General features: G+C 39.9%; 1 protein-coding gene across 6 annotated transcripts in view; it reads left to right on the forward strand.

The window, feature by feature from the left end:
• The window catches only part of wdfy4 (WDFY family member 4), a 142274-nt gene extending 133556 nt beyond the window's left edge, over positions 1-8718 (forward strand). For all 6 annotated transcript variants that reach the window (XM_061910252.1, XM_061910250.1, XM_061910254.1 and 3 more), the window contains 6 exons: positions 1548-1706; positions 5653-5832; positions 5968-6150; positions 7677-7764; positions 8309-8423; positions 8499-8718. In XM_061910252.1, the coding sequence (XP_061766236.1) occupies positions 1548-1706; positions 5653-5832; positions 5968-6150; positions 7677-7764; positions 8309-8423; positions 8499-8562 (789 nt within the window). In that variant the 3' untranslated portion in view covers positions 8563-8718. The remainder of the gene's footprint in view (positions 1-1547; positions 1707-5652; positions 5833-5967; positions 6151-7676; positions 7765-8308; positions 8424-8498) is intronic.
• Positions 8719-9947: the final 1229 nt, after the last annotated feature.

Below are 9947 nucleotides of genomic sequence, written 5' to 3' on the forward strand. Positions count from 1 at the left end.
AGTCAGACTCTGTCTGTTTTCTCCTGGACACTACAACACATTATATTACTTTATTTTGTCAGGTGTGGTGGCTAATATGAAGCCGTACATTTAGGTTTGTTAGGTGTGGCGGCTAGTATGAAGCCGTACATTAAGGAGAAACCCTAAATGTAGTTAAACCGGATGTATAGCGTAGCACTTTTAATTTTGAAGCCAGAAAATTGTGCTATTGTTTTGAGAAAGTGTCTTGACATGTTTTATTGTCAGATCGACTGTTTGCAAAAAAAAAAAAAAGTCTCCTTTCGACATCCTGTTGACCGTTTTTTATTTTTCTTGAGCTTTTATGTAATCTTACTTACTAAAGCAGTCACAGTAACAATCTACCTTAATCATAATCTGGACATGGAAGTAAAGCACCACCCACCTCTTTCGACGCGCGCAGCAGGCGTTTGCTGCAAGGATGTCGTCTCGTCTCACGGCGAAAAATAGTCCTTTTTTGTCGGGAAAACAACGTGCCATGGCTTTGAACCTGATATTTCCATTAGATAGAATTCCCTTTGTCCATTTCTGCTCGCTTGTGGCTCATCAGTAGCAAGTGAACAGCCACCGAGTACCACCGCTATGGCAAGCAAATGTCAAAAAGAAAGTGTTGGTATTAATCGCCGGATAAAAAAAATGGTGCCGTTATTGAAATTTATTGTTAACCCGTTACCGCGTTAACTTTGACAGCCGTATTATTAACATATTTCCAATGTGAAAAAAACTCTCCTGCACGGTGGAAGATGGGTTAGTGCATCTGCCTCACAATACGAAGGTCCTGAGCAGCCCTGGGTTCAATCCCGGGCTCGGGATCTTTCTGTGTGGAGTTTGCATGTTCTCCCCGAGACTGCGTGGGTTCCCTCCGGGTACTCCGGCTTCCTCCCACCTCCGAAAACCAGCAGCTGGAGATAGGTTGATTGGCAACACTAAATTGGCCCTAGTGTGTGAATGTCTGTCTTTCTGTGTTGGCCCTGTGATGAGGTGGCGACTTGTCCAGGGCGTACCCTGCCTCCCGCCCGAATGCAGCTGAGATAGGCTCCAGCGACCCCCCGTGACCTCAAAAGGGGCAAGCGGTAGAAAATGGAGGGATGGATGGATGGATTTCTCTTCACAATCACAGTCAGTGCCGCAGCCTCTCCCATGAGCGCACCTGCAGTCTGCAAAAAGAAAAGTGGTTTCTATTGTAGGTGCAACGTAGGACTGCTTTTAAAATGCCCATAAAAAGTGGTACATGTCTGCTGTTTTAAAACATAGCAAAACGCCACAGTTAGGAGGCGCATGATAACGTGAATGTGCAGTAAATGATCAACTGTCTCTGTGGTGAAACCCCCGTATAGTACACACAAAAACCTTGATTGAATAAGGTTTTTGCACTCAGTCTTTGTAGATCACATGCAACACACCCACTAGTAGTACACGCAATTCTATAGTTTGCACACAGTGTTTGGCTCATGGTATTTGGATATAGTTGATCATGTCCTAAGTCTTTATTCCCTGTATCCCATGTCTTTGCTTTTATTTTTTTTAAGACCTTCGCTGTGTGCGAGATTTTATGTGACTGGGGTGCCACGCTGTGCGCTGTTAGTCCCAATCCAACAACCATCATCACAGCAGGAAGCAGCACTGTGGTTTGTGTGTGGGATGTGGCAGTCAACAAGGACAAACGTGTCCACATGAAACTAAGACAGGTGAGCCTGCACGCTACTTAGACGTACACTGAAACTGAGTTAGTCAAGCCACATTTACCAGATGTTAGCCATTATCATGTGTGGTTGACCAAAAAAAACATTAATGATCAAAATATCTCAAGTATACCAAAACATATTCATACATGATATCATTATATCCAAAATCTATCAACAATTTTAACCCCCCCTATACTTTACATGTATTTCCTAAAGATACTAACTTTCAACAGCTGAGTGATGAGTGTTTAAAGTATTACAAGTGTTGTTTTTTAATTGTTTTTGTTTTGTAAAACAACCGTAAGTTAATAATACGCATTGTAAAAAATAATTTACATTGACGGCTATATAATATATATATATATATATATATATATATATATATATATATATATATATATATATATATACTGTATGTATTTTTTAAATTATTATAATTATTCTTTTTTTTTTTTTTAGCTTAAATAGGGTTAAACTTCAATAAGTTTACACTGGACAATTCTTGCTAGACTTCTGTTTGGCAAAATATTTTTTTATGTTTAGATTTAAATTCCTGACATATAATTATGTTACAATATTTAATTACACATTTGAATAACATTACTTAGGACTCAGGCATACTTCATAACACTAAAACAACAACAATAGAAGACAAAATGCCTGAAAAATAAAAATGAATGAATAAGTATGGTAATAAAAATAACCAAAAAATAAAACACTCACACTTTGGTTGGGACGTCAGTTGTTCCAGAAATCCACTATAATGCAGTGTTCCATTTACCTCGAAAGTTTGAAGTCAGTGCTCAGAATGACGTCACAGCTGAGTTGTGAGCTTTCCAGTTACAAGGTCGGAAATCACGATGGCCACATCCACGAAAGCTATTTTCTGAGTGTGTCTTGTCTGAATATACTTATGGAAAAAGATGCACGTTTTCTGCAACCTTCAATTTTGGTGGACGAAAAGGAAACACAGACGCTATTGCTAGCGATGTACAGTGTGTACACCAGATGAAATAAATATAGTTTAGGCTACAGTGATGTCACCATATATAAATGTCCAACAATGCATTGAATATGGCTGATCAAAACCTAATCAGAAGTGCTAGTAACGGATATTATAGAAGCATATATTATTGTTTACATTCAGTGCAGCCATCTCTGACACAAACTCAGGAGTGGTGAAAATGCTCCAACTTTCCGAGTCGGGCCTCGAGAGGCGTTGCACTTGAAATTCTGACTAGGAAGAACTCGAAAATTCTGACTTCTCAGTACAAACGGAAAGCAACATAAGTCACCTCTGGTTTGATTGATTGATTGAAACTCTTATAAGTAGATTGCACAGTACATATTCCATACAATTGACCCCTAAATGGTACGAATACGATTTTCAACTCGTTTAAAGGCCTACTGAAACCCACTACTACCGACCACGCAGTCTGATAGTTTATATATCAATGATGAAATGTTAACATTGCAACACATGCCAATACGGCCGGTTTAGTTTACTAAATTACAATTTTAAATTTCCCGCGGAGTTTCTTGTTGAAAACGTTGTGGAATGACGACGCGTATGATGACGTGTGTTTGTGACGTTATGGTTAGAGGCGACATATTAGCTCAGCACCACTTACGGCTAAAAGTCGTCTCTTTTCATCGCATAATTACACAGTATTTTGGACATCTGTGTTGCTAAATCTTTTGCAATTTGTTCAATTAAAAATGGAGACTATAAAGAACAATGCTGTTGGTGGAAAGCGGTGTATTTTGGCCGGCTCTAGCAACACAAACACAGCCGGTGTTTCTTTGTTTGTTGTGAAGCTTTAACACAGAGCGGTCAAGCGAACATGTTTCTCTACGTCAACCAGCATGTTTTTGGATGGGAAAATTGTGATATTAAGTCGGCTCTTACCGGAGACATCAGTGGACTATGCGTCCTCCTGCAGTAGCTGTCAAAAAAGGCAGCTGTAAGCTTGGCTCCTCGGCTTCTCTCTGAAACACTGGCGTGTTCACCGCAGCCATCCGACTTTGAGGTATGTCTTTACAATCTCACTAAAACACTAATAAAACAATAAGCAGATAAGGGATCTTCGAAAATTATCCTAGTAAATGTGTCTAATTACATCTGAAACGCTCACACTGCCGCCGCCCGCAGCCGTCTCTTTTTATTTATATATATATATATATACATATATATATATATATATATATTTTTTTTTTTTTTCCCCAGTCCTTCACTATCAATATCCTCATCCACGAATCTTTCATCATCGCTCAAATTAATGGGGAAATTGTCGCTTTCTCGGTCCGAATTGCTCTTACTGCTGGAGGCTCACATTATAAACAATGTGAGGATGTGAGGATCCCTCACACCGGTGACGTCATGCGCACATACTTCCGGTAAAGGCAAGGCTTTTTTATTAGTGACCAAAAGTTGTGAACTTTATCGTGGATGTTCTCTACTAAATCTTTTCAGCAAAAATATGGCAATATCACGAAATGATCAAGTATAACACAGAATGGACCTGCTATCCCTGTTTGAATAAGAACATCTAATTTCAGTAGGCCTTTAAGTCGGGGTCCATGTTATCAATTCATGGTACTGATTGGTTATGGTTGACACCGTGAGCGTGGTCTTTTGGTTATGGTAAGTGCATACACCTGTGGTGTGAATAATGGTAGCACTGTGAGCCGGGGAAGAATCTTTTTCTTGACAGTCATCTTTTTTTGTCGTCGTCGTCTTTTAATGTTTTCTATGTTCGTTACAGTCTTTTCTATCATTTAAGCACATTGTTTTTTTCTGTCATCTTCATCATTATCACCATACAAAGTGAGTGCCTGTTTACTATCCCAGATGGTACAATAAACACCCCATGTACATATATACCTGCGATGGGGTGGCGACTTGTCCAGGGTGTAACCCGACTTACGCCCGAATGCAGCTGAGATAGGCTCCAGCGACCCCAAAAGGGACAAGCGGTAGAACATGGATGGATGGATGGATGTACATATATATATATATATATATATATATATATATATATAAAATCAATTTGACGCATCATTAATGTCAGCCACCTGTTTGCGTTTGGGGGAACTTGGAAATGTATACCCCACAATTAACTTAATTGAGCTTAATGCTGTTTGTGATACTGGCCATGGGAGGACTAAATCAGTATTGAACAGTTTTCTTTGCTGAATTTCTTGGCAAAATTACTCAATCAATCAATCAATCAATGTTTATTTATACAGCCCTAAATCACCAGTGCCTCAAAGGGCTGCACAAACCACAACGACATCCTCGGTAGAGCCCACATAAGGGCAAGGAAAACTCACCCCAATGGGACGTCGGTGACAATGATGACTATGAAAAACCCCCAGGGGACCGAAAGCAATGGATGTCGAGAGGGTCTAACATGATATTGTGAAAGTCCAATCCATAGTGGATCTAACATAACCGTGAGAGTCCAGTCCAAAGTGGATCCAAAGTGTAGCCAGCAGGAAACCATCCCAAGCGGAGGCGGATCAGCAGCGCAGAGATGTCCCCAATATATGCTGGGTTCCGACTCTGGATGAGCGGTCCATCCTGGGTCCCGACTCTGGACAGCCAGTACTTCATCCATGGCCCCTGGACCGGAACCACTCCACAAGGGAGAAGGGGGACAGAGGAGAAAAAGAAAAGAAAAAGTAGATCAACTGGTCTAAAAAGGGGGTCTATTTAAAGGCTAGAGTAACTTTTAATTATTAGAAATTACCTGATGCTTGCAGGATTCATTTTCAAAAAAGTAACCAAATATGGTTCCTCCCCCAATTACAACTTGACATTGTTCTTCTTGAGCATATTTCTGTTATTCCTTGTTGAGTTTATGTGCACAAGTTTAACTTACATAACATTTTAAATACAGGTCTTTGTTACATTTAAAGCTGATTACTGTGTTGTTTTTACCTGCAGCCACTATACGGTCACGCTGATGTGGTGACATGCCTGACTGCGTCTGAGGTTCATAGCTTGGTGGTGAGCGGTTCGAGGGATCTGACGTGCATCTTGTGGGATCTGGAAGAGCTGAGCTACATCACGCAGTTGGTGGGACATACGAGCGGTGTCTGTGCAGTGGCAGTAAATGATCTCACGGTATGTTTCACCTCTATCAGTCCAATGTATTTAGCTTAGTGCAGGATGGTAGGATACATCACTGTATCCTATTCCTGAGCGTTATCTGTACATTTGTGCACTGAAGGGTGTTGACGCTCTATTACTCTATCCAAGGGTGAGATTGCATCATGTGCTGGGCCTGTGCTGTACCTGTGGACCATGAAGGGTCAACTGTTAGCTTGCTCCGACACTTCCTGTGGGCCTCAGGCTGACATTCTTTGTGTCAGCTTCTCACAGAGGCAGGAGTGGGACGCCAGAAATGTGGTGGTCACTGGCTGTGCAGACGGCACCATACGGGTGAGTGTCTTTTAAAGGCCCACTGAAATGACATTTTCTTATTTAAACGGGGATAGCAGGTCCATTCTATGTGTCATACTTGATCATTTCGCGATATTGCCATATTTTTGCTGAAAGGATTTAGTAGAGAACATCGACGATAAAGTTCGCAACTTTTGGTCGATAATAAAAAAGCCTTGCCTTTACCGGAAGTATGTGCGCGTGACGTCACCGGTGTGAGGGCTTTTCACATCCTCACATTGTTTATAATGTGAGCCACCAGCAGTAAGAGCAATTTGGACCGAGAAAGCGACAATTTCCTCATTAATTTGAGCAAGGATGAAAGATTTGTGGATGATGATATTGATAGGGAAGGACTAGAAAAAAAAAAAGCGACGGCGGTGGCAGTGTGAGCGGTTCAGATGTAATTAGACACATTTACTAGGATAATTCTCGAAGATCCCTTATCTGCTCGTTGTTTTAACAGTGTTTTAGTGAGATTGTAAAGACATACCTCAAGGTCGGATGGCTGCAGTGAACATGCTAGTATCTCAGAGAGAAGCCGAGGAGCCAAGCTCACAGCTGCCTTTTTTGACAGCTATTGCAGGAGGACGAATAATCCACTGATGTCTCCGGTAAAATATATATCACAATTTTCCCATCCAAAAAAATGCTGGTTGAAACATGTTCGCTTGACCGCTCTGTGTTAAAGCTTCACAACAAACAAAGAAACACCGGCTGTGTCTCGGTGCTAAAGGCAGCTGCAATCCACCGCTTTCCACCAACAGCATTGTTCTTTATAGTCTCCATTATTAATTGAACAAATTGCATAAGATTCAGCAACACAGATGTCCAAAATACTGTGTAATTGCGCGATAAAAAGAGACGACTTTTAGCCGTAAGCGGTGCTTACCCGAAACATCACAAACACACGTCATCATATGCGTCATCATTCCGCGACGTTTTCAACAAGAAACTGCGGGAAATTTAAAATTGTAATTTAGTAAACTAAACCGGCCGTATTGGCATGTGTTGCAATGTTAATATTTCATCATTGATGTATAAACTACCAGACTGCGTGGTCGGTAGTAGTAGGTTTCAGTAGGCCTTTAAAGTTGGTCCTTACAACTTTTTGCCGGACTAATAACGACATTATTATCTCGTTTTATGTAATGTTTTTTGCACAGCGTTTGAAAATGTGTCGTTACTTTGGTATTAGCCTCGCAGGTAGCAGCCTCAGTGTCCATCAAGATAATAATAATAGCATATGGGTTGTGTGTGTTTAAAATAAGCATAACGCTCCCTTGCTGCAATCAAGCTGAAAACTCTTAAATTGGGCTCCGCTTTGGAATGGGTGCCAATGCAACACACACACACACACACTCGCGCACACATTCGTGTACACACACCCACAGACACACTTGGTGTTATTACTTTATTATTACCTTGAGTTATGGATAGTGTGTGCGCACCGCTGCATATGTGTGTGTTTGCTATTATGTTGAATTATGTCTGATTTTTCTACTCGTTATGTGTCTTTCACACAGATATGGAGGACAGAGTACACCAGAAGACAATTAACTGGCCCTCCAGAAGAGCTTGTGTCCCCAGGGCGAGACTCAGCAGCGAGCGCCGGTAATGCTGCCTGCTTTTTTTTTTACGATGCGATATAGATCTATTTGTAAAAGACAGGATGAAGTGGGAGTGACTGAGCGGAAACCAAACATATTTTTATTTTTTAAGTTTCGCAAGGAAACACACCTCTAATTAGATAAATCCTTAGGTGTGAGATGATTATTTTCATATCCCTCGCTAGCATTAGGGCTAGCAGGAATGATGTTGTTATAAAGTTATTAAGCATAGAGGCAGTAAACACTGATGAGTGAATCTGCTGACGTGCGTATGCGTTTATAATTTAGAAAGCAATAATACCCAGATCTAATTTGGTATACATTGGTTACAGCCCCATGTCACCTCATAGGAGCGTTGTGCAAATTACACTGAGACTACCCTTTATGTAACATTTGTATTTGAGGCCTTTCTCCTCACTTTGGCTGGCCATTGAGTGACCATAGGCCGATCATTTTTGTTTAAATGTGCGTGATTGAAGAGTTAAGATTACCAGCGTATAATGAACAGATTATAATTCTCAACTCTCACTGCGCTGATGTTTCCCTAGCAAGTGACTCAAAGCAGGTTAAACACTGGAAGAGACGTCTGGTGTTGCGACGGGAGATCAACGGAATTCATCGCAGCAAAAATATTCCAGCTATCACAGCATTGGCCATGTCCAGGTACGCTCACAGTAAAGGAAGAGACATTTAGAATGTTGTGTTGCAAGACTGACATGCATTGCTGTGTTTGCGTAGGACCCATGCTACGTTGTTGGCAGGCGACGCCTGGGGCCGAGTTTTCACATGCACCTGTGAGTGAGCTTACTTCCAGCCGTGTAGCATTTATTGTTGGTGCCTCACTCAAGACTTGAACTCAGTACATTTGACCGCGAATGTGAATAACAAGTACAGTACTGTGCTCTTCTATGTAAATACTGAAACTGAAAATTGAATTAAACATTTCAGCTATACCTGAGCATTTGCTCTCTTTCTTTTATGTCGTAAAACTAATGCTGTCAAGCGATATATTTTTTTGAATCAGAATAATTTCTCTCTTGAATTTCGATTAATCGTGATTAATCACAATTGCTACAACAGTGTTTTGCTTAAAGGTGGTACTTTTGTTTAAGTAAAACAACAGTGTTTTACTTAAAGGTGGTACTTTTGTTAACAATGTTGTCAAACAGCTCCTTGTTGTTGAACACAATAATAGCATTATTGCTAACAGCTGCCTCACAAGCTTTTCAATGCTTTTTTTCAAAAGTTGTCTTGCTTCAGATAATTAATTGCTGCAACCAGTGCAAATTGCCTTGGTGTGCCTTTTGAAGTGACATTTGCCAGCAAATTCACCGGTTGCACTGGCTTATGCGTCCACCTGATTACTGACCGAATAACAACCCGTGCCACCTTTCACGTAAACATCCACGGTTAAGGCAAAGTAACATGTACCGTCATAAAATTTGCGATTAATCTGCATTCATAAATGTATAATGCAATAATATTTTTTGGGGTGATAAATCGGATGAATTGACGCCTTAACTTTGACTTACTTGTTTCTCAGCAGAACTTGATCTAAGCTGCATAATTTAGAGTTTAATCAAGGCTTTAGTGTAAAATATGTTTCTAAAGTCACACAAAATCCAGAAGTTAAGACTCTTGCAGAACTTGATTTCAGTTATCATATAAGTTATTTTAAAATATAATATACATATTTAGCATTTTTTTATGTGATGCCACCACAGAAGGGTGCCAATGACGCATAAATCAAAAGTTTAATGGCGACCATAGATCCAGAAACAGAACATTTTTCAATGTAAGAAACTGATAGTATGTCCTGGCTGCTCAGTACAAAATGGCTAATTGAACAAAGGCACAAAAATGACTGAATGTTTGAACATTTTCATTTAATTTCATTTCATCTAGAGCAGGGGTGTCAAACTTGTTTCCACTGAAGGCCTAATCCAGAGGGCCACTTATAACATATGAATATTTATGTATTATTGCCTCATATTATTACACAATTACCTATGCATTTTATTATATTTTTTTATATGCAAATTGATGAATAACGTGCTTTGAAATTAGAATTCAAGGTGAGTAGCAGCAATCAAATATTTAATATATTTATTAAATTTTTTAATGTTTTGTATTACAATATATAATATTTGTTGAAAGATCCTTTAATAAAGTATAAATTATGTGCAG

Source organism: Nerophis ophidion, linkage group LG09, assembly GCF_033978795.1.
Source record: "Nerophis ophidion isolate RoL-2023_Sa linkage group LG09, RoL_Noph_v1.0, whole genome shotgun sequence".
NCBI classification, from domain to species: domain Eukaryota; kingdom Metazoa; phylum Chordata; class Actinopteri; order Syngnathiformes; family Syngnathidae; genus Nerophis; species Nerophis ophidion.